Source organism: Tupaia chinensis, unplaced genomic scaffold (assembly GCF_000334495.1).
Source record: "Tupaia chinensis unplaced genomic scaffold, TupChi_1.0 Scaffold147417_1, whole genome shotgun sequence".
Taxonomy (NCBI): domain Eukaryota; kingdom Metazoa; phylum Chordata; class Mammalia; order Scandentia; family Tupaiidae; genus Tupaia; species Tupaia belangeri.
In genome coordinates, this window is record NW_006207268.1 from 2152841 (window position 1) to 2179085 (window position 26245).

At 38.6% G+C, this 26245-nt stretch overlaps 1 protein-coding gene across 2 annotated transcripts in view; it reads right to left on the reverse strand.

Moving 5' to 3' along the window:
• HS2ST1 (heparan sulfate 2-O-sulfotransferase 1) overlaps positions 1-25963 on the reverse strand; it is a 196628-nt gene extending 170665 nt beyond the window's left edge. For both annotated transcript variants that reach the window (XM_027768749.1, XM_006169694.3), the window contains exon 1: positions 25840-25963. In XM_027768749.1, coding sequence (XP_027624550.1) covers positions 25840-25963 — 124 coding nt within the window. The remainder of the gene's footprint in view (positions 1-25839) is intronic.
• Between the last annotated feature and the right edge of the window lie 282 nt (positions 25964-26245).

Genomic DNA, 26245 nt, shown 5'->3' on the forward strand with positions numbered 1-26245 from the left:
TTGTGGGGAGCACACACCCCCTATAAAAAAACCCTCAAAAAAAAAAAAAAAAAAAAAAAAAAAAAACAAGAGAGAGAAGTATTATGTTTTAAGCACCTGGTTTTAATGAGTCTCTCCTTTGACAAGATATAATAAAGTATTACCTCCTTTCCTGAGGATTTTAGAGTATCAGTAGTGCTGGTTACACAAACTAAACATTTAACGAGTGATCTAGTTGTCAAATAATTACTGTGTGAATGAATACACATGTAATAAAGGGCAATGACAAAAATATAATACATTGCAGGGAACCAGCAGTTAGCATAATGGCTATGTCGCTGGACTCCCCCGTGGTCGACCGCGGCTCGTGTCCCGGACCCGGTGGCTTAAAACTCACGCCGGGCGCGTGTGCATGCGTGCCCAAGATCCCGAGAGGAGAATGGAGGAGAAGGGATTGCGGCGTGACCATCCTCCCTGGGGGGTGATTTCTCGCTTTCTGTCTCTATGTCTCTCTCTGTCTGTCTGGCGAGCGCACGCGCCCTACAGTGAAAATCTCTCCCCCCCCCCCAAAAAAAAATATATATAATACATTGCAAAGGGTTTATTGTATAGTTCAGATCTATCAGTACCAGTGTGGTTTTACAAATTTATTTAATCTAAGGTAATGAAATAAGACAGATGGAAGAGATGTATCGATGAATGCCAATGCAGAAGGATAAGGGTACCTAAGAAATCAATAGAGCTTTAAAAACATTCTGATTAGCTCAGATTTGAAAAGGATACACGCGCACGCACGCCCACACACACAAACACATAGGCACATGCACGTGTGCACACACACACACAAATACAGAAGGAAAGGTCATCTGACAAGAACAAAGAGTAACACAAAATTTTAATGAAACTGTTACAGACTAGAGCTAGCGATAAAAAATTAAACTATTTCATCCACTTAACATCCTAAAACATATTAGAGAGGGTGGCATTCCAACAATGGGAAGGAAGCTTAATAAAAATACCCGTCAAGGCCTCTGTCAAATAAAGGATTCTATTACTTTATCACTCATTCACTCTAAATCACAGTAAGACTCTAACATTATATTGAAGTCACCAGAAAGAAGAATATATACCAATCTTACACTACAGGCGTTCACATAGGAGGTTCCTCATAAATTAACTATATGCTGTTCTTCATATGTAGGAATAATGTATTAATTTCTTGGTACTCCCATACTTGACTCTATATCTAAACAAAACAAATGTCTGACATATTTAGATTCTCAATAGTGGCTGTACTTTCCAACAAATACCTTCAGAAGGAAAACAGGGAAGGACTGCCCTAGAATTAAATTTATCTGAATATTTTATCATCGACCTTTTCTGTTGTTATAGAAGATAATGTAAAAGAACGGCTAAACATAAAGGCAATAAAAATTTTGTAACTTGTGTTTGAGCCACCTCCTGAGCTCTGTGACTTTCAGTAATTATTTGTCCTAATCCAATTTACTCATCTGTAAACAGTAATAATATTGACACATTCGGAGGTTGTAAGGATTAAATGAGATGATTTATTTGAAGGAATCAGAAGTCTTGAAACATGGTAAAAGGATTTACTATACATCATGATTCATATAATAACATATATTAGAGAAATCAGCTAATATATATAATAGCTTTTTTTTCCCTCTCGAAGGTAAAGCCCCCCCCCCAAAAAAAAGTTATTTAAAAATCAGGTGCACACACACACACACACACACAAAAATAAAAGTCAGGCACAGATACAGATAATTTAGAAATCTAGCCAAAGCAATAAGACATGATATGGGAGGAAAAAACAAAAGAATACAGCTATTCCTTACTTAAAAACCTGTCTGTTTCAAGACCACTGGGACTAACCACTTCTCCAAGCATTGGGAATCCCTTTCTGTCTTTGTGTCTTGATATTGCAGTTGGTTAGTACTGACTACACAAAACATTCACAATCACCCAAGACTATGTATTTTGTTTATAAATATGTACTCTACTGTGCACCCATAGTAGTATTCCAAATAAATAAAAATGATTACACTGGAGTTATATTACTGTATTGTGGGGTGTTTTGTCACTTTTTGGCCCTTATCTAATGTGTGCTTTTTGTATGGATAGAATTAAATTATCCCAGTGTGATGCCATGTAATAACTATTGAAAAATGCATACCTGAGGGCACCAGCAAATACCACTAGCAAACACCAGAACAACCGTCTCCTAGGACAAGAACTCAGTTAAGTGGGGAGTGCCAATATTAGTGAAAAGGAAGATTATATGCCTAAATGCTCCATGTAAATAACTGAAAAACTTTAAAAATGTAAAATCTACTAGCAAAGACCTTGCTAAAAATTAATAGCACTCTTATCCTCCAGCAAAAGGAGAGGAAATAAAGATAGAGAAATTTAGTGCAAGACAACTCCAATAATAACAGCAAAAATATACATTAAAAAAAAGTGCAAGAGTGCATATAAAAACTAGTGAAATCCCAAGTAAGGTTTATAAGTTAACAGTATCATATTAATATCAATTTCCTATGTTTGATAGTTACACTATGGTTTTATAAGATGTTATCATCATGGGAACCTGGGTAAAGTGTGCACAGAAATGGTACTATTTGTGCAACCCCTATGTGAATCTAAAATCACCTCAAGATAAGACTTATTTTGAGAGAGAAATTTTTGCTATAGGGCATGTGTGCTCGCTGGAGAGACAGAGACAGAGAGCAAAAACATCACTCCCTGGGGGGATGACCACATTGCAATTCCTTCTCCTCCATTCTCCTCTCAAAATCTTGGGCACATGGGCGGGCATGAGGTTTAAGCCACCCGGTCTGGGTCTAGAACCGCAGTCAACCACATGGGAGTATAGTGAAGTAACCATTATGCCATCTGCTGGTCCCAAAATAAGATGGTTTTAAAAACGCAAAATATCTGGCCCAGTCACAATGGCAAAGCAGTAATGCAACACTCTGCAATGCTGAAAGACATCCTCAAGACTGGGGTTCAATTCCCAGATTGACCAGTGCATTTGAGGGACACATACCGATGTCTACAATCCTGGATGAATGAAAGGCTGTGTGTGGGGATATCAAGTTAGGAGACTGCTGAGAGTGCGAGCACCTCTCTCTCTCTCTCTCATGAAAAAAACAACTTGTGGCCAGCAGGTGGCATGGTGGTTAAGGCGCTGGACACTCCCACATGACCAACCACAGTTTGAGTCCCAGATCTGGTTGCTTGCTTTCTCACTTTGCTTCTGTCTGAGTTTCTGACTTTCTCTGGTCAAATGAAAATAAATGAGTGAATAAATAAAATTAAATAAATCCTTTAAAAAAAAGAAAGAAAACTTGTATAAATTATAAAACCTCCAAAATACAAAAGATCTGAATAAACAGAGACATACAGTTCCAGTGGGAAGTCCAAACATAACACTATCATCCTAATCATTATTAATTTTAAGTAGTTCTACTTATAATATAGTTTATATAGTTCTATTTTTTGGACAAAATGATTCTGAGGGTCCCATGGAATAATAAGTAAAGCAAAAACTATGCAGAAAAAGTTAGCCCCAATAGGTACCAGAGAATATAAAGCTAAAATAATAAGAAATGATATAATACTAACACAATAATTGTTAGACAAAGCAGTGAGATTAAGCAGGGACCCCCTCAAGGGGCTAGGCCCTCAGTTTCACCTTTCTATTGAGGAAAAAATAACAACTCCCTAAACTAAAAATTAGTAAGAGCTACACTAAAGGTAAAATGTCTTTCTAAGGAGCTTGGAATGCAAAGTTCACTTAAATTTTTGTGGTCCAAAAGAAGAGGTAAAACTTCAGACCTTGGTTATAGCACTCATGCAACAATGGCCAAGAAGGCCAGAAGACTTCTAAAACTCCCACTTAATCGGAAGATAAAGTTTTCACTTCAATTCTTAGGATGTTTTTGCAGGATGCAAACTACTTGGCTGTGAGCCCAAAATCCCCAGGCTGAATGCGCCAAAACCCTGGTGATTGCCCCCTTCTACTGTAGAACAGAAATTTAATTACCTAAGGCCTTGCCAATCAGAGAGGCCCAGGAGATGATCGTGCCCTATTGAACAAATCATTGAATTGATCATGCACCTGGGGCCCTTACCTTTAATTTCGCCCTTAAAAATGTAGGTGAGGAACTTTTCAGAAGGCCCAGCAGGAGCTGCCCAGTCTCCTTATTGCACATGGCAATAAATCTGTACTTTCCTTCATCACCCCATGTGCCTACAGTGGAGTCTGTGGTGCCCGAGTGAGCGAAGCAGAATTGAGCTTGGTAACAGCAGTATACATAACTGGATGGCCGAGACACGTACTCTGTTCCCTAGATCCCTACAAAGCTAAACTTCAGGTAGACTGAAGAAGGAAACAGTGAAAAGAATAAGAAGAAAAACTTGACAATTTATAAAATATCATTAAATGTTTCTGGTCTGACATATAAAGAGCTTGGAAGTCATCCCTTCCTTTCTCACAACAAGAAAGGTGAACTAAAAATAAAAATCAATGGCTCTAATTAGATCCAATGAGAACCAAGGTCCATGGCAAACCGCTGCCCCCAAAACGGAAAGAATAGTCGGTACAGACTATCACAGCTCACCGGAATCACAAAACCCAGGCACAGAAGCCCACAGCTGGAGCCCATACCCACAGAAACACCTGAAGTGTAATCTAAAATACGTTGCTGGGGCCCAATGTGCACTGTTAGAGAAATAAAAACTCTGGGAGATGGGCAGAGAGGGGACGGGGGCGACCACACTTTCCTGAGCTTTACCAGGAGTCCCACCAGGTACACAAGGCGAAGATCTGAGAAAAAGAAAAAAATCCTCTGTGCTTCCAGCACAGAAAAACTAACATTTTGAAATTGCCCTGGGAGCTCAATTCTCAATAACAAAGACCTGCACTGAAAAGAAACTATTTACCAGGGCCTAACCAATTTCTGGGTAAGTAAAGTATCAAATTCCAGCCCCTTCTAACTCTTCTATCTCATCTAAGTGATGGAGGTAGAAATAGGTGCTAGAGAGCACTCATTAAAGTCACAGCCCAAACACAGGCTGAGGCCTAATTATAGGATCACAAAACCCTTCCCTCCTCCCACATTTTACCATGTCATCAACAGGACTGCTACATAATAAACGCGGCATTGTAGCCTAAAGAAAGACAATCCTCAGACCCTGTCTGAGTAGATGTTATTAGGGAAACCCAACAACAAGGAAAAAAAAAAGAAAACAAAACAAAAAACAAATACAATACAGAAAATTATAACCTCTGACATCATAGCTACAGCAAATATTCTAACTCCTACCCAGATGACATAAAACTCTCACACTAAAGGCGTATTTACCTCAGTTCTTCACATCCCCACACCACGTCCAGCTAGCAACAAAAATATCAAAATGCATGCTAAAAAGCGAAAAAACATACTTTGAAAAGACAAAGCAGGAATCCGAGATACATATATGACAGAAAACTTGAAATGATCACATCAAGAACTTGGTAATTAAAATTAATATGCTAAGATCTTAGGAAAAAAGGAAACACTCCTCAAAAACATAATATATAAGCAGTAACACAGGAAAACATGAAGAGGAAGGAGAAGAAAACAACAAAAATTAATAACACTGTAAAAGAATCGGAGCAAAGAAATGGAGAATGCCTTTGATGGATTCGTCAACACATGGACACAGCAGAGAAAACAATCAAAGGTATTTAAGGTATGTCATGGACACATGCCAAAGGGGGGGAATGTTTAAAATTGAAACATACTATTCAAAAACTATGGGACAATTAGGAAAGATGTAACCATGCAATGAGGATATCAGAAGAAAGAAAAAAGAACAGAAGAAATATTTGTCTTAACAATGGTGGAGCTTCTTCAAGAGGCAGCCAGCTCCATGGCTCCTGTGATCTAGCCATTTGGGGAGAAAGGAAGATGTCCCACTGATAACTGGGCCTCCAGCATCCAAAACTCGCGTGAACAGCCCTTCTTCAAGAGGCAGCCAGCTCCATGGCTCCTGTGATCTAGCCATTTGGGGAGAAAGGAAGATGTCCCACTGATAACTGGGCCTCCAGCATCCAAAACTCGCGTGTTTGGGAAGAAACCGACCACCCACCAGATGACTAGAAATCGCTGCAAGACCACAAGAAATATGGGGAAGCAGGAAAATACCTCTCCCACAAGGGAAAAGGATAGCTCCTCTTTATCCACACACAGTTCAATGGAAATCATGGAAATGTCTGATAAAGAATTCAGAACATTCATAATGGCAAAGCTAACAGAGATAGAAGAGAAGAGAGACAAGGAACTGCTGAAGAGGAAGGAGAAAGGAGTTGAAGAGTTCCAGGAGGTGAGGAAATTCATGCTAGATCTAAAAGAGGAATTTCACACTTTACAAAAGAATCAGATGGAACTGTTAGAGATGAAGGCTATAATACAAGAAGTCAAAATCTCCCTTGAAAGTATTAAAAGCAGACTAGATCATACAGAAAATAGAATCTCTAATGTAGAAGAGAAAATGGTTGGCCTAGAAAAATCCACCACGAAGACTGAGAAAATGGTCCAAAAATTTGAGAATAATATGCGAGAAGTACTAGATACCATCAAACGTCCAAACATCCGGATAATAGGCATCCCAGAAGGTGAAGAGACTCATAAGGGCATTGATAATCTATTCCATGAAATCTTACAAGAAAATTTTCCAAACCTGGAGAGGCACTCAAAGATTCAGTCCCAAGAAATACAGAGGACCCCAAATAGAATCAACCCAAGAAGATCTTCTCCAAGACACATTATAGCCAGATTGACCAAAACCACAGACAAAGACAAGATACTAAGACTGGCAAGAGAAAAAAGGCAAGTTACCTACAAAGGGTATCCCATCAGACTAACGGCAGACCTCTCATCGGAAACAATGAGAGCGAGGAGAGAATGGGAAAATGTATTCAAAGTATTAAGGGAAAAGCAATTTCAACCGAGAATTCTGTACCCAGCAAGGTTATCGTTCATTTGGGAAGAAAAGACACGAACTTTCCCAGATAAACAAAACCTGAAAGAATTTACCAGCACCAGACCGGATCTCCAAGAAGTTCTTAAGGGAGTGCTATGTCAGTAAAATTAAATGCAGACACACAGAAATAAGAGTTCAGAAACTAAGAAAATGGGCAACTTAATTGTAGGGCCAAAAGCTGGAGTTGAGTATTACATCCCAGATTTCAATCTGGAACATCGAACCTCAACAGATACAGAAGAAAGATTAAGTACATGAGACTGAACTGATGAAACAGTATTCTACGACTTGACTAAAATATTGCTGCTTTTCTTCTAAGCTTTGTTGTCTGGTTTTAAGGACTTTTGTCCTGTCTTCAGCTATCAATAGATTCATGTTCCGACTATTTGAACAGAATACTAACCTGTTTCTAGGCTTTAAGTTTCAAAGAAATATCCTTACCAGTTCAAAACTGCTTTTCTTGAAACCATCGGCTGATCTTGCTATTGAAAGTAGTTAGATTACTTATGATATTGTGTGATCAACGAAATGTTGGGGGAAAAGGAATTGAAGACAACTGTAGACAGCAGAGATAGTGTAATAAGAGAGTGGAATAGGGCAGAGGGCTAGACATGGGGTAAAAAACATATATATGAAAGTAGAAATGGAATATTATGGATGAGAACATGCATTACTAAGCCACTATACAGTATATTCTAGATGGGAAACCACATTTAGAATGTTGTGATGATGCTCAGGGAATGAATGTAAATTAATAAAAAAAATTTTTCAGAAGAAAAAAAAAAGGCATTAGAAATACCTATTTGATGACTGCAGTTAAGCTATATAGCCCTAGTTAGGTGCTACTTTATAGTATGTTCATTCTATTCACTGAGGTTTATGCCTAAAGTCAGACTTGTGTTCATGGATATGTACATATCAGCTGTGCTTGCTGTTGAAAATATTTAGATTTATTAAGATATTTAGTGAAACAATAAAATGGGGGAGGCATAGAAAGCACCAATAGATACCAGACACAGTGTGGGAGGAGGGTGGGAGATGGCAGAGGGTGAGATAGGGAATCAAGAATGGGGAAAAAGGCAAAATATACAGAAAACAAGAAATGGAAAATGATTTGTTGACAATAACACATATGTTGATGTGCTTGATTGAGCCAATATACAGTGTATTCTCAATGGAAAAATCTCATTTTGTATGCTATAATGATGTACAGTGAATGAATGTAAATAAAAAAAAAAATGTAAGGAAAAAAAGAAAAAAAAGTAAAAAAAAAAAAAAAAAACAATGGTGGAGAATTTTCCAAACTTAAAAGACACCAGATCACAGATCTGTGAAACTCAGAGAACACCAAGGCAGAATAAATAGTGAACGACCTGTACACAGGCATATAAAAATCACCTGTATCTAAGGACTCCACATGAAAGAACTCTGCAAACAATAAAGGTTTCATTAGTATGTAAAAAAAAAAAAAACACACACACACACAAAGGCTACTTTTTCTTTTTTTCCAAATACAGCCATGTGACGTGTCACAGGACCTCGGTTAAGTGACAAACCACATTACATGATGGTGTCCTATAAGACTACATCATATAGCCTAGGTTCACAGTAGGCTCCACCATCGACGTTTGTGTAGGTACAAGATGTTCACGCAATGATGAATTGCTTAACAACAAATTTCTTAAAATCCAATGCCATCATTAAGCGAAGCATGACGTATGACCGTACTGTATAATTACTTTGGTGATTCTAAAGTTTCAATTATGCATATTTTTAAAGTTTTGTCAAAGGACACATGTATTTGCTAGAGACCACTGCTATTCTGTAATATAGAAAGAGGAAAAGACTGAAAGGGTCACTATTTACCAACTTAGTCATTTTAATTTTATAAATCACAACTCAATATATTTGATCATTATCCTAGCTGAAAATGAAAGTTGTATATGAATTTTGTACATTGCTTTACTTATTCAGTATTTTTTATCCCTAGGCAAGATTGAGGCTGCGGATGTTTGGACTATAAAATACCCGGGTATGTTGTACTAATTATGTAAAACTGTTCATGATAGTATACCATGAGGAATGGAAAAAGCAACATCTCTCCCGATATTTGTCTTTAATTTGACTTTTGGCAATTTCATTTTAGTGTTTCATGCTAATTTAACAATACTTACTTTAAATCATATTTTGCTCATACTCAGAAACTAAATATTTTTGTTTTTAAAAAGGTTGCTTGCATATCATAAATTCTGTTCTAAATTTATCTTATCCTTAGCTCTTATGGTTAGATGCCTGATCTGCCCAGCTATCCTTGTTGTAACAAAATTGTTTCCACTTTATTCTGTGACTAAAATACAAACACAGAAGTTGTCTTCTTGGCTCTTTAAGAGACCTACAAATACTCTAAATATATCTCAGAATCTTAAGTAAAGGTTATCTACAGAAGTCTTTTTGACATTTTAATACTTCAATGCCTACTAAAAGAAAATGAGCTTAAAAAATAAGTTTTTTCATATTTACACAAATATTTTCATTTCTTACCTATCTCATTCTTACTTTTTTTTTTTTTTTTACCCATTCTGTATTGCATACGCATCTGTAAATCTCAATTTGTTTTCAGGACAAGGTAAGATTAAAATATACAATAAATGTGAAAGAATGTATAATATATAATTCAAATCAGAAATCAAAATGCAAAATTATAACTACACCTTATACCATTTAAGTAAATCAAAAATCTCAAAGCCTGCTATACCGCACATCACACACTACAACTCCATTTGTGAGACTAAACCCAAAATAACTTATTATTTAGTAACTTATTCATTCAATATACTATACATGCCCCAGACTTATGATGTATTTAAAACTATGAAAAGACAATCCCTTCTCATCTGTCTGCCTCTTCTCTCTCATATGTCTTCTGTATGTGCCAATATCAGTACAATCCGCCTTGGTGGGTAGAACGTTAAACAAATGCTCAATTTCGGGTGCTTGGGAAATTATTAATTCAAATAAAGACACAAAATCTTGTATGCTTGGTTAAGTAGACAAATTAAAGTCTCTTTTTAATAATTGCTTTATTTAATTTTATTCATCATTATTATTATTTTTAATTTGATCAGAAGGAGACAGAGAAAGAGAGAAAGAAAATGAGAAAGCAAGCCGCCAGGTCTGGGACCTGAACTGTGGTCAGCCATGTGGGAGTCCAGCACCTTAACCACCATGCCACCTGCCAGCCTCTATTTTATTTTTTAAAGAATGGCTTTATTTTCTTTTATTCATCACTACTATTTTTAATTTGGCCAGAGGGGGACAGAGAAAGAGAAAGTGAGAAGGCAAGCAAGAGTTATATAATTAAATGTAATTCAGGAGAGTGAGGATAGAGAATGATACTGAGACACTGTTTAACAGAAAACAAAAAAGAAAAACCCCACTCTTGACATTACAAATTTGGAATAACATCTACTTAGAAATTACAGAGTTCCCTGGGGATTCTTTTCAGAAGTTAATTCCCCAAAGTCCAAACTAATATATGCTTAAGTTACTGGAACCAAAATGAAAAATAAGATACAGTTTCTACCTACAGAGTAATATACTCCATGTAGTGTTGGGGAGCAGTTAGGAGAAAGGTAAAGGGTTGATGTTTTCAATTCTGTCATTCTCAATTTTACATTGGTAAAGTCATTAAAAAATGAATTTTTTTAAAAGTATTAACAAGTAAATGGAGCTGCCAACAAATCCAGTATATCTTTCCATATGTTTTTACTGCTAATTAAAAAAAACTGAAAAAGATTATCTAGGGACCAGCAGTTGGCATAATGGCCAAGTCACTGGACTCCCATGTAGTCGACCACAGTTCAAGTCCCAGACCCAGTGGCTTAAACTCACACCAGGCACGTGTGCGTGCGTGCCCAAGATCCTGAGAGGAGAATGGAGGAGTAGGGATTGCAGCATAGCGATCCCCCCCTGGGGGGTGATTTCTCACTGTCTCTTTCTCTCTTTCTAGTGAGCACATGTGTCCTATAGCAAAAACCTCTACAAAAAAAAAAAAAAAGAGAGAAGAAAAAAAAAAAGGTTATCTATTGGTCAGCCATAGTGGCACATGCTGGTAAAATGCTACTGCTCTTCAACACAGGCCCACTCCTGACTCATGCTAAAGCCAGGCAGGATGTTGCAGCCTACAGTCTCAGTTACTCAGGAGGCTGAAGCAGGAGCACCATGACATAGTTAGACTCCATCTTTAAAAAAAGTATTACTTTAAAATTAAAAAAGAAAAAAAAAATGGGGGTCAGCAGGTGGTAGAGAAGTTAAGGCAGCTGGATCCCACATGGTTGAGTACATAGTTTTAGTCCTGGGCCCACAATATGAAAAACACATCAAGTACACATACATGCACGCCCAAAATTCCAAGGAGAAAATGGAGGAGAAGGCGCTATAGCATAGCAATCCCTCCAGAGGGGCGCTTTCTCACTTCCTCTCTCTGCTCTCTCTCTGACAAGCACATGCATTTTACAGCAAACTAAAAACAAACAAAAAAGTTTAAACATTTATTTCTATATATTTATAAATAAAAACACAGACCCCACTACTGTGGCTCAATAGTAATAGTTCCCTGAAGGGGCTGGAAGCATTCTGGCCAACTGTGAGTTCAGATCCCCAGCTTGGCCTGGGGCAAAAGATCACAGTGTGACGAGACCCTACTGAGGGTGCTTCTCTCCCACATACCATGATCTCCATCACATAAAAAAAGAGTTATCATCATAAAACATGATCTTACTATGTAAAGCAAATCCCCGTGCTGCTCATGAAGGTATGCAAGTGCATATATGTTAAATCTTCATTCAAGAAGGCTGACCTGTGCTATAAGGATATAAAGCCTGAAAAAGAGAGAGCAATAACAGATAATGAAACAGGTAATCACGAAATAGTTTCTCTCTCAAAGCCTCCATTACTTTAGTTTATCAAAATTTGACTGTATAGTAGCAAATAAGTGTTCACACAAGTTAATAGCTTCTGAGGTTGTTAGGATTTAAGAATCTTGTTTTTCCTAAAGTCACTTTCATCATCTCAGCAATAAATACACTATTCTGTACCTGAGCGAAAAACGTAAAAAAATAAAAAAATAAAAAAAGGTGAAGTTCCTAGATTAAAGGAAACAAAACATTTTTGTGTTTTTTTCCTCTGTTTGAGACTATGACAATGAATCACTGTGGGAAAACAGACCACATGGTAAACGAATTATCACACAAACTTTTTCCAGAGTGGAGAAATACACTTGGGTTCTTTTTTCCATCACTTAAGTTAGCTATCTTTAATGCACTGAAGAAATTACTTCGAAGCTAGTTATTTTATATGTATATACACATACATACATGCAGAAATTTACACTGCAATTCAAACTTAATTTGCATTTTATAAAAATCTATCCTTAAACTGTCAAATTGGAAGAGTTTGGTGAGAATGAGGGAAGAGAGTTCAGTAAAGTTGCAACGTCAGAACTTTTCTAGAATTTCTATGAAGGCCAACAGCCTTCTACGTTTAGGAGCAGATAACATGCATTGCCCATGATTACTACTCTTTCTTTCCTAGAAGATAAAAGCTCATCTGAACATAAAATCTGTTATGACTCATGTAACATCATCATGTGGCACATCCTCGAGGTGAGACACTGGGAAAATTTATACAAGTAATATTGGCTCTAGACTGTATGAAACCATGAAGACAACAGAAGATACAATTATCACTATTAGAAACCACTATAACTATGCCATTCGTACAGTTTACATCTTCACATTTTTTGTCATTTGAAGATCATTTACCTCAGCAGCAACTGAGGAAGGCAGAATAAGCATCATTTATGTTAAATAAAACTATACCTACAAAACACTTAGAATATATTCTATCTATCACAGAATAAGCAACCAGCAGTTGTTAGTTATTATTGTCTGTTACAGGAGATTCAGAGGTTATTAACAGCTCATCACTGGTGAGAGAAAAAAATCATTGTGAAACATGGGTCCAGCGGCAAATACGGACAAGATTCAAAATTAGTTTAAAAAGATCAACGGGAAGTCAGAGTAGTCATGAGGAAGATCAGACTATAACTAGTCACAGCATTTTAATTAATCACAAAGTTCCAACCTAGGACAAAAGAAAAAGGACACACAATGGCATCTCAAGTAAGAACAATTCCTAGACAGGCTCATCCCAAGTCAGACAATCACTAAGGAGTTCCAGGGTCAGGAGCAAAGGTCACAGACCTCTCATTTTCCTTCCTGAGAAAACCATTCAAGACACTAAAATATCACCCCATGGTCTGTCTGCTGCTTTTTTAACATTCAAAACAGGAAGGAAAGTTTAAGAAATGTATGTCCCAGAGGACCACTGTGAATGTTTTTTATTCTATCCTATTTAACAAAATGAAGAAGCTATCTCTTAAATACTTTAAGACCACATTGAGCCAGTCTTTCTAATCAGCTCTTCTATGAAAGAAACAACTGAGCTGATTTGGTTTTCTGTCAAATGTGTATAAACGACCAGGAGCATTCAACACTATAAAAGAGTTGGGTGTGTTTTCTTAAAAAGCAATAAAACTGTGTGGAAATTAAAAATAAAAATGCTGGCAACTGGAAGCAGCTTTTTAACATCAAAGTAGAACATAATCAAGAATTTCTGAGTCATTTGATCAAGCTTTTTAGTGTCAACAGTGAAACTACTATACTAGTTTCACCACGGTATGCACAAAATTTAAAGAAGTCAGTCAAACACAAGGTTGAAAAAGGATTTTATTGATTAAGTCAATAATTAAATTTACTCAGAACACCAACATCCCTGCCTACATTCAAGAACAGTATCTCTTATCACTGAATATTTACGATATTGTTCTTTAACATAACGCCTTAAAAATGGGAAGGATCACTGACGGTCCTAATTAATCACCAAGTTCCTAGAAAGAATGAAAATAGGGTAGAATTTGCAACTGGCTTTATTAGATATCAAATAAAAATTCATTTTTGCAGTACGATTTTAGTTATAATGTTTATGCCACTAGTTTTTCGAAAGACTTCATCTTTTTAAAAAGTTATTATTAATTAAGACTGTAACATGACATTATTATGAAAGCACAACGGTAATAGAACACTTAATACAGAATTCACTGTCTAAAGACAAGCTATGGAGAACCAAGATACCAAAACCTAATGACATACTTTGCAAAAAACAAAGTATAGCCCATTTCCTAAACTGTTTTGCTTCGAAACATGAAGGTAATACACACCAAGAGTGTGTTATTAATGAACCAATAACATCTTTTTTTTTTTTTTTGAGAGATTTTCACTGTAGGGTGCGTGCGCTCGCCAGACAGAGAGAGACATAGAGACAGAAAGTGAGAAATCACCCCCCAGAAGGGATGGTCACGCCGCAATCCCCTCTCCTCCATTCTCCTCTCGGGATCCTGGGCACGCACGCACACGCGCCCGGCGTGAGTTTTAAGCCACCGGGTCCGGGACACGAACCACGGTCGACTACGTGGGAGTCCAGCGACATAGCCATTACGCTAACTGCTGGTTCCCATCCAATAACATCTTTAAATTATATTCATTAAGCCCAACTCAAACATAATTTATAACTAAATAAATATGCCAACAGCTATTTTGCCACTGTATAGCCACTTAACCTCAAATCCCTATGCTGAGCGAAACTCGAACCTGTTTCCAATATAGTTCCCCTTTCCCAACTAACATCTGATGATATCTCTTAAAAGTTACTTCTGAGTGCTTAACTGGACAAACCATTTCTTTCCAGGCAAGACACAAATTTAGAAATAATGGGAAAATATAAGGTTATACTAATAGATGATTCCTCAATTGCGCTAGAATTATTTGTAAGCACTATTTTCCCTCTAAATCCAGTCTTGAGTTGCTACTAAGTATCAAATCAACTTTCAATTTCCAACAAGAGAATCCAACAGTTCCAATTTAAAAGGGTTCTTCCCAATAACATTAATAGTATTCTTGGGTTCAGTAAAAGCTAACTACTTTTAGCAAGAATTAAATCATGCAAAGTTGAAGATCTGAAAACTGAAATAATAATGTGCACCTTAAGGTACACTACATGCATTTTTTGTACGTGCAAAAAAGCTGATTGTAACACCAACACCACCATCGTCCTTTTAGGATTCCCTCCCCCATTACTTAACCCAGAACAGGAAAATTAAAGAAGAATGACAGGAAAAAGACCTCTGAAGAGGACCACCCATCCACCCAGCAAGAACTGCCAATTAGTTTAAGTGCCAGGATAAGAGGACAAGGAGAAACCTCTTCTAGAGCCAGATGCTTCAACAGCCAGCCTGAAAGAGCCTCTTTATTGGACTCAGTTGCATCCAAAGGGAGGCAATAAGGCCTGGACTCTTGAAATCAGAATAAAATTGCTAACACTCAAAAGAATTTACTGAAGTCCACTTCAAAGATCCATGGATTGGGACAGATATGGGACTATAATGGCTTTCTAGCCTCTAACTTTCCATTAACAACATACTAAAGGCCTATGCTCAACACCATATTAGAGAAAGAAAATATAAGAAAATAGAGAAGCATAAAATATGATTCATTCTCTGACTTTACAATATTGGTTTTAATTGTCAACTGTAATTTATCCAACTTCACTACTTTCCCTTAAGTCATCCTGGGGACACAAAATCAAATATCCATGCAACTTCCACCTTTAGCAAAAATGGGTTAACATGGACTGGATTTACCCACCCAAGCCAAACAACTAAAACAACATAAACTGGTCCAGCCCTATGACCTACTGATGAGGGGAGCTGGAGTCCACACAACCAACTACAGCTTCAACCCTGACTTGGTTACTTGGAAAACAGCAGGCATGTGTGGGTATGTGCCCCAAATCCTGGCAGGAAATGGAGAAGGAATGAGGCATAAATACAACCATTTAAGGGTGCTTTCTCCCTCTCCCTTTCTCTCTGCCTCTCTCTAAAAAAACACACTCACCCTCTGATAGTTAATAAAAAATAAAACAGACCAAACACATACAAACTGTCCATACTCTATGGTAGAGACTGAAAGACTAGAGGACATAAAAGCATTAAAAACTGTCATGGATACTAGAGACAAAGTGGAAGGAGAGTGTGGGAGGGGAAGAGTGCAGGAATGGGGGGGGGATGGAGACAGAGAAGATATTTGTGGGACATGGACATAGTTTGTTATCTGCTGATGAGGATGTGTATAGTATTCCCGACTGGACTGAGATGTGAATCATCATGGGTAAAATCTCTTTACAAACCAAATGATGTATAACGATTGAATGTATAAATAAGAACAATAAAAGTAAAAATAAAATAGACCAACAGTTTTCAGACACTGGACATCACACAGGAAATAAGTGCAGAATGGAGATCCTTGAGAAGGAAGTGAGGTGAGGCCTATGACTGCCTAGAGCTTCCAGGCTACAATAGACTGAGTTTCCAGCTCAGTCTAATTCAGAGATCCAAGAGTTTCCCCAAATTAAGGAGATATAATTGTGAGTTAAGGGAGGCCAAGGCAGCTGGAGTTTGCTGGTTAGAGTACCAAAGAGGATTAGAACTGCAAGGAGAAATTTCAGCAGGGTACCCATAGGAGCCTATTTGTGAAGAAACTGAGGCATATAAAGAACTGTTCAAAAGGAGCAATGAAACAATCTTTGCGATTTACTCAACCAGCATTCCCACCATCCAGAGTGGAAAAACTTTGCAATATACTGAGCACTGGCTAGGGAACTAACTGCAAAGGTACTGCCTCACACTGGACCACAATTAATCCTGGACGAAAGGCTATTGTGGCCCCATCTGACCAACTTAAAAGCCTTGAAAAGATTAAACTGTTCCTAGGAAACCTGAATGTTGTCCACAAAAACCCTGAAGAATATTTATAGGAAGATGAAAATCTCCAGAACTTAAAAAAGTAAAATTCAGGGACCACCAGATGGCATAATGGTTACATTGCTGGACTCTTGCATCGTCAACCCCAGTTTGAGCCCCAAGCCCAGTGGTGTGAAACTCACGCCAGGCTTGTGTGTGCCTGAAATCCCCGAAAATCCCAAGAAGAGAACAGAGAAGGGATTGTCACATGGCCCAGGAGGAGGGGGAAGTCTCACTTTCTATCTGTCTCTTCAGCAAGTGTATGCACTCTATAGCAAAAATCTCCCTTAAAATTAAAAAAAAAAAGGTAAAATTCATAATGTCTGGCATCCAGTTAAAAATTACCAGACATGTAAAGTGGGAAAATATAACCCCTAACGAAAAATAAATCAATAGAAAGCAACCCAGAAACTATATAGATGATAGAATTAGTAGACAAAAAAGAGGTCAAAAGATTATTATAACGATATTCTATTTGTCCAAGAAAATACAGAAAGAACATGTTAAGAATAAAAATGGAGGGACCTGCAGTTAGCGTAATGGCTATGCTGCTGGACTCCCATGTAGTCAACCCCAGTTCGAGTCCCAGAGCTGGTGGCTTAAAATTCCACCTGGCGTGTGTGAGTGCCCAAGATCCCTAGAGGAGAATGGAAGAGAAGGGATTGCGGCGTGGCCATATCCTCTGGGGGGTGATTTCTCGCTTTCTGTCTGTCTGTCTGTCTCTCTCTCTCTCTTTCTCTCTCTCTCTCTCTCTCTGTCTTTCTGGCGAGCACACACGCCCTATAGCAAAAACCTCTCCAAAAAAAAAGAAGAAGAAGAAAAATGGAAAAGTATTTACGTTCCAAACTGACCTTCTAAACTGGGACGGGGTTGGAGAAGAACGCTTGAGATAAATACATCTGAGAGGAATAAAAGCACATCACACTGCAAAAGAAAAGATGGGTGAATTGAAGATGCAGTGGTAAAAACGAAACACAAAGAAAAGACTGAGAGATGAAGAGAACATTGCTGAACTGCGAAACCATTTCATGTGGCCTACTGCATGTACCATCTGAGTTTCTGAGAGGAGAAAAAGGACAGAAAAACTACTTGAAGAAACAATGACCAAAACATTTAAAATGTATCTATTTAATCCACAGGTCTAAGGAACTCAACAAACCCCAAGCACAAGAAACACAATGACAAGGGTAATTACAGTCCAATTTCAGTCATGTATCAATTACAGGGATACACTTTGAGAAATGCAACATTAGACCATGTTGTTACTGTGTAGACCACAAGATCTACAGAAATTCCCGGTGATGTGAGAAGAGACAAACTTCAGGAGTTTTTCTGCAAAGGACAGTAGAATATGGGACAGGTGCTGGCTGGCAAAGGCAGAGATGTCAAGGAAAAGTATTGCTTCATTTTTTGTAGAGAAATACGTTCATGTATTAATACAGTAACCCAGCAGAAAAGGGGGAAACGAATATAGGAAAATAAGGGAAAGCTTCGGGAATCGCGTCTCTGGTTGGTGAGAGGATAGGATCAGGGCACATGTGACCTACACAAGAGCAGTGACAATTAATCTACAGTTAACAGCAAGGAAGAGGACATAAGTGGAGGTACTGATAAGTCGATAGATAACTATAAATAATTAGGATATAGTGAACCATTATTGTGAAGTCCATCCATAAGTACATCCTTCAAAAGTAGTCTTTCTGGAGAGCAGTGTTTGAACATTCATTATTATTTCAATTTCACTAAGTGCCAAAAAGCTATTAGAAGGCTTAACGGAGTGGTGGACAGACAGCCTGGAATTATCTTAATTGAGATCAACTGTTTCGGGCGACCACTCCTGGCACTAGAGGTTCTACTCATGACTCCTAGTGAGGCACCAATTACCGATTCCAGAGTAACTGTATTCCTATTAACTCGAAGGCCTCTGAACAACAGCTACTGCAAGGCTTTCCAAAAGAATTCAGAAGTGGGAGAATCTACCATTCTCTGGAACATTCTCATTGCACGGTTTCCAGCATTTGTAAAAATTGTTACCAAATTCTGGGCTAGCAGGTTAAGGCGAGGTTAAGATGCTGAACCCCACATAGCCGACACCGCGGTTCATGTCCCAGACCCAGTGGCTTGGAAATCACACCCAGCGTGTGTGCCCAAAATCCCAAAAGGAGACTAGAGAAGGGATAGTGGTGTGGCCTTTCCCCTTGGGTGGTGATTTTTCACTTTCTCTTTTTCTCTTTCACTGGTGAGAGCACAAGCTCTATAGCAAAAAAAAAAAAAAAAAACCTAAAAACTAAATTCCAGACAGCTTTCTCAACCATTGCCCTGGAATTAGCTCTTCAGTGAAGTAGGGTTTAAAGAACATAATGAGTAATATAATTCTCACCAATGAGATGACTACATAAATTCATTCTGAATTACTTTTCTCATTTAAAAATCATATCCTAATGTGGTCATAAATTTATGTAGTCATATTGGCTGGCATATGGCCAACAAAACTTTTTTTCAAGGCTTCGGCCCTACAGAAAATAAACATTCTAACATTTAAATAAGGAAACATTTCATTGCCCTGTCAGTCAAGATTAACAACAAGATTAATCTTGAGGTTCAGAAAAACATTTTTAAATCTTTTTTTTGGGGGGGGAAGGTTTTCACTATAGGGCGCGTGTGGTTACCAGACAGAGACAGAGAGACAGAAAGCAAGATATCACCCCCCAGGGAGGATGGCCATGCCACAATCCCTTCTCCTCCATTCTCCTCTCGGGATCTTGGGCACACATGCACATGCGCCCGGCGTGAGTTTTAAGCTACCGGGTCTGGGGCGCAAACCACGGTGGACTACGTGGGAGTCCAGCGACATAGCCATTACGCTAACTGCTGGTTCCCGAAAAACATTTTTAAATCTTAAACAGGTTTTCTTGAGATTCACAAAAAAATTTTCATAAGCAACAAATTCTGACATTTCTGAGTCATTTTCTAATGAATGATTTTTACTTCCCATTAGAAAATTAAGTATAGATTTTAATCATTTTCAACATAACTTCCCAGAGAAACTTGTTTTCAACTGATGTGCATGTGTGTCAGGGTTAACTCACAACTCCATGCTGCACTATGTTATTAAAACATATGTTGTGAAAGCAAACAGGCCCAGGCAGGGCAGCGGGAGTTAGTGTGCAGCAGGCCGAGGCTACATGAGAAACAGGTTTGTTTCCTGGTCTACTGTGAAAGGCTGGGCACCCTGACATGTGCCTTGAGTCCCAGCTACTCAGGAGGCTGAGGCAAGACAACGGAACTCAAGCCTGGCTTAGGCAACATAGTGAAACCCTGTCTTAGAGCTGAAGTGGTGGTACACACCTGTGCCAACTACTCAGGAGGCAGAGGTGGGAGAATGATGACAGGGTGAAACCCTGCCTGAAATGACACCACGAATGCACACATGTGCATACACACGGAGAAACAAAAAGCACACTCCATTAAATATAAAACATACTGGGAACCAGCAGTTAGCATAATGGCTATGTCGTTGGACGCCCACGTAGTTGACCGCGGTTCAAGTCCCAGACCCAGTGGCTTAAACTCACGCCGGGCGCATGTGCGTACATGCCCAAGATCCCAAGAGGAGAATAGAGGAGAAGGGATTGCAGCATGGCCATCCCCCCTGGGCGGTGATTTCTCGCTTTCTGTCTCTATGTCTCTCTCCGTCTGTCTGGCAAGCGCATGCAACCTATAGCGAAAACCTCTCAAAAAAATAAATAAATATAAAACATACTATAAGTCTACAACTCCTACCATTTAGGGGATCACACGCTCCTTTACAAATCTGATGAAAGCTACACATATCATTTCAGGGAACTCAAGAACACCGGTCCCTGAGGTTTAACTATCTCAGATTAGTGAAAAAGAATAAAGTCCAAAATCAATCTAAGAACATACAAAAACAATATATGATGAAAGGACTGTTAACAGATGGTAGGAAAAATGGATTATTTACTCATATTTGCCATAAATGGCTATTCACTGAAACCACAATAAATTTCTATCAACATGTGAATTTATTATACAGCTAAGTACTTTCTAAAACACTATAAAATACCACAATAAAACACTGAGAATGCAAACAAGGAACATCTTAAGCAACATATGAAACTTCTGGCCTAACCTGATAGATACAACTATAAACTTTAAGACCTCTGTATAAGCAAAACATACTATTAAAGTCAAGAGACAAGTGACAGAGCAGGAGAAAAATAGATGCAACTTACATGACTGAAAAGGATTATTAATTTTAACATTAAGAAAAAAACCTAAAAATTAGTGAACTATGCAATAGGAAAATAGACAAATGAAAATTAACTAGCAAGTAAAAAGCACAATAAATACTTGTAAAGATGTACTAAACACAGGTAACTAGAAACTGGGGAAAAGTACATTAATAACATGCCACTTGACTTCGAGCTACCAAAAATTAAAACCTGATAGCTTTCAGTGCTTCTATGTGTGTTGGTACTACAGATTACTGTAACCTTTTAGAAAAAATAATTTTTAAGTAACAAATTTTAACGTGAGTGTGTGTGTGTATACATACTCCTGGTCTCAATAACCCTAGAGAATTCATCCTAGTGAAAATGACATGAATCCATAAAAATTTAAAGACTATATATAAGAATGTTTTTTGTATCATTGTTTATAATATCTAATACAAAGAAAAGAAATGGTTAGTAAAAAGGGAAGGGCTAACGGGACAAACTGAAAATTGGCATCGTGGTCGAATAATTTATACTTGCATAAATACATGCATACTTCAGAATATTATACAGCTATTAGAATAAGTCAAATTTATATCCACATCTGGAAAGAATGCCATTGATATTAAATGAAAAAAAGCAAGCACTAAAGTAATATGTACACCATGATCCTCATTTGTCTCAAAAAAAGAAATAAAACTGCTTTGGGTAAAATTGGGTGTTTTATGAATTCCTATTTATTTACCTTATTTCCAAGTGGTTAATGCATACATCTTAAGTTTTGGGTTTATTTGGTTGGTTTTTAGTTTTTTGGCATAGGGCACATGCAATCACTGGAGAGACAAGGGGAAGGGGAAGAAAAGAGAGAGAAAATGAGGAAATTTCCCTCCCCCCAATTTGGAGTGGCCACATAGGAATCCCTTCTCCTACAATCTCCTCTCAGGATTTTGTGCATCCGTGCACATATGCCCAGCATGGCTTTTTCAAGCCGCCAGGTCCAGGACACAGAACACGCAGTCAGTCAAATAAGATCCAGTGCCTTAACCACCACACCACCTGCTGGCCCAAATATTCTTTAGTTTCTAACACATTTACTGCTTTATTAGCAGTCTCACTATCAAAATATTCTCAAATCAATATTCTACAGTAAAGGCATTATCAGATAATACATCCTTTGAAATCTTCCTCAATGGCAAAGATAATGAATAATAAGGGCAAAATGTTATAGTTTTTTGATACCAAAATAAAAATGCTTTTTAATGTTGCGATTTTATGCCTATTGAAATCACAGATCTTTTCCTCCTATAGCAGAAACAAACTATCTGTTTCATTGTTTTACTGGATAACACACTTATGTTCGTTATATGGATATAATCAAGAGGTAGACACTACACTAAACCAATTCCTTTATGTCAGAAATTGAATCGTCTCAGAATGATATTCATTGTTAACAATAAATGCAATAAAACATTGTTACTCCAATTTTTATTTATTTATTTAACTTTTTCGGTGCCCTCACGGGAGACAGAAAGCAAGAAATCACCCTCTGGGTGGGCTGGACATGCTGCAATCCCTTTTCCTCCATTCTCCTGTCAAGCTTTTGGGTGCAGACACACATGCCCAGTGTTAAGTCTTAAGCTGCCAGGTCCAGGACTCGAACAGTTGTTGACTACGTGGTAGTCCAGCAATATAACCATTATGTCATCTGCTGGTCCCTATTATTACAATATTAAAACCCTATTTTAACAGCTAAATCTCAGAGTAATGTCAATATAAAGTCTTGTGCCTAGTGTAAAGAAATACTTGATTTGGAATCAGGCACACCTGGGTTCCAATACTGGCTCCTGCCACTTGCTAGTGAGATGGACTTAGGCAAGTTATATAACCTCTCAGCCTATTCCTGCAGCTGCAAAAATGACTTTCAAAGATGTCTTGGAAGATTAAATAAGAGTATCACAGATGAAAAGTATCTACTGCAAAGACGGATTGTTAAAATATGCCTTTTTTGCCTTTCTTTCCTAAAGGCTAAGATTACTAACTGGATCTCTCAGTACAAAGTGGGCATCCCTGATCAGAAAATCAAAAATTCTTAGTGCTCCAAAAGCCAAAATTTCTGAGTAATGACCTGCTGCTGCAAGTAGAAAATATCACACCTGACCTCATGCGACAGGTGGCAGATAAACGGCGTAATACAAAAATAGTAGATAAAATTACCTTCAGGCTATAAGGTATAGGTGAAACATAAATTCTGTGTTTAGACTTGAGTCTCATCCCCAAGATAACTCATCATATGCAAATATGCCAAAATCTGAAAAATTGAGAATCTGAAACGCTTCTAGTGAGAAACGTTTCAGATAAGGCATACCCAACTTGATTATTTTTAAAAATTCTAAAGCCTGCTGATAAAAAGTTACACATTTTATTTGTCACATTTTTGCATTTCCAGATGTAAAATATTTCGAGTGTTTTGTGTTTAGAACTCCTTTTCTTATATCTTTTTTTTAAACCTAACTTTATTTATTTTAATTTGACCAGAGAGGGAGAGAGCAAGAGCGAGAGAGAAAGTGAGAAAGCAAGCGTCCAGGTCTCAGATTTGAACCATGGTCAGCTATGTAGGAGTCCAGCACCTTTAACCATCCATGTCACCTGCTGGCCCCTCTTATATCATTTTTTAGATTGCAATGCATATTATTTCTGATGGAATTTTCATCCTTGGGGGGAAAAAAATCACAAGAAAGCATGTTATATCCTACCTGCGGTGTTCTACACCCTCAGATAACGTTTTAAAAAATCATTCAGGTTGTGCCTGTGGGAATGACTTCCCAGTATTAGAGGAAAAGATGTTAGGCAAGAAGGAACATCAAAAATTTAAATCATTCTAAATATGTGTTGAAAATCAACTCCAGAGAATCTGAAACAGCAATACAACAAAGTACACATTTTAATATAAATTGCAACTTCCTGTAAGAGAAGTCTTTTTTCCCTTTAAAGCTCGATTATTAATGATATCAGACTATGACCCTGAATGCTGCTAAAAGAATTCAAAGAAAAAGAAAAGGCACATTGGCCAACTTTCAATTTAAATTTAACAATTGTTTCCACTGTATCAGACACATAATTAATAAGATCATAGTATATAAATTAGTTATCTCTTCAAATTTTACCCTAGAGTTGAGAACTGGGAATATCTTTAGCTCCTCTCACAATTTCAGTTGCGGTTAATCCGATTTATTAGATGCGTTGCTCTTTAAAATGTCAAAGCTTTTGCAGTCGATCAGAATCAGAAACAGTCAGCTATGATGTGTAATATTACAATTATTTCCTGGTGCTTTTTTTTCCCTAAAAATGAATTATCACCCACAGCAGTATCTAGCTGTTTCCCACAGTTCCTTCTTGGTCTAAGTTATATTGCTGAAGGTTTTTATTTTTATTATTTTTTTTGCCGGCATCTCGGAGGGTACTTAAAGTTATTCTGAGATAAAAGCATATGCAAAAATATTTCACATTACTTTTCCATATTCAAATTACAGACTCGAGTTGATTTTTAAAGTGCAATGTACACTTTTAAATAAAATTTATCAATCATTCTTTTAACAGTCCCTTGTCCGTCTGAAGCTGTTTCAAATGCCAAAGTTCCCTGCTAAATCCCAAAGTACCTATCACCTGTGTACTTTTTTCTGGTCTTTAGCAGTTTCACCCTGCAACGTTCTGTACTTTAGACTTCATCACCCATTAAACTACTGTCAACTTTTTAAGGTACTTAACCACAGGGTTAACTTTTCACATAATCTTTCCCTTTCACAAACGGAAACCTCACTAACGCCCCTTTCTTGCCCTCCTCTTTTACATTCACTACATCACACTGCCAAGAAACAACGTGTATATATGTAATCTCTATTCTGAAGCCCAAATCAATCAGTTTTGCACTACTAAAAGAATTTAAATCCCCGGATGCCTCGTTTCTGCACTCCGCCGAAGCTTCCTCCTGCTGTTCTGTTCTACCTAGACAGCCTACCTCTACCGTCAGCTGTAAGGTCCCTAGCTGCCCCCAGCACAAGAGTGCGACTCACTACAGTGTCTTTCTTTTACTCCCCATCATTCCCGGCATCTCATTCCATTTCTGCGCATCTGTCCCCTCGGTGAGTCCCCACCCTCCTCCACCATCCCCAAAGACTGCGTATCCATCCAGGTGCCTTTATCTCAAATTAGAACACTCCTCGCCTGACACTGCCAGGGCTTTCCGTACGACTTCTGGGAGAACACGCGAGGTTGAGCGTTTCAGCCTTCCTCCTCCAGCAGTACCCGCTCCTCACCGAGTTCGGTATTCTCCAGCTCTCTTCGTGGAACGCCTACTTCGCGACGACCCTTCCAGGAAGCCCAAGCTTGCAATCTCTGCCCCGTGACCTCGCGAGCCCAGCATGCCAGTCAATCTCTATTCACCCCATTCTCGGAGCTTGTGCTCTTGATCACCTCCCCTCCACACACACACACACACACACACACACACCAGTCCCAGCTCCCTTAGAAGCAAGCCTCTTTCTGCCCGGGAACCAGATCCCAGGTTAGAAGAACGCCCACTTGCTCCAGGTGGTAATGCCTACCCTGCAGCCTCTTTCCACACTGTACTCAGTCCGGAGTGGCTTGACTCCTTACCTAGCTTCGACCGGGACTCCTCCAGTTTCTGGATCTGGTTCTCCAAGAAGAGCATCGCCACCGCGAAGGCCACCACCGCCAGCAGCTGCAACTTGGGCGGCATCATAATCCTGAGGAGCCCCATGAAACCCGCTGCTCGGGATCAAGACATACCGCGGGGGGCGGGAGCGGGGCCCCGGAGGCGAGGGAGACGTCGGGAGGAACCCACCAAACCGGGAGAGAGGCAAGGAGAGGGCGACAGCGAGAGAACCACCGCAGCGACCCCCCTCCTCCCCTCTCCGGTCCCCCGCCCCCAACCTGTCCCCCCCCCCCCCCCCCCCCCCCCCCCGCCTGCTTGCCTGCCCGCCTCCCTCTCTTCCTCCCTTCCCTCCCTCCTTTGCTCGCGGCAGCGCGCTCCTCCACTCCA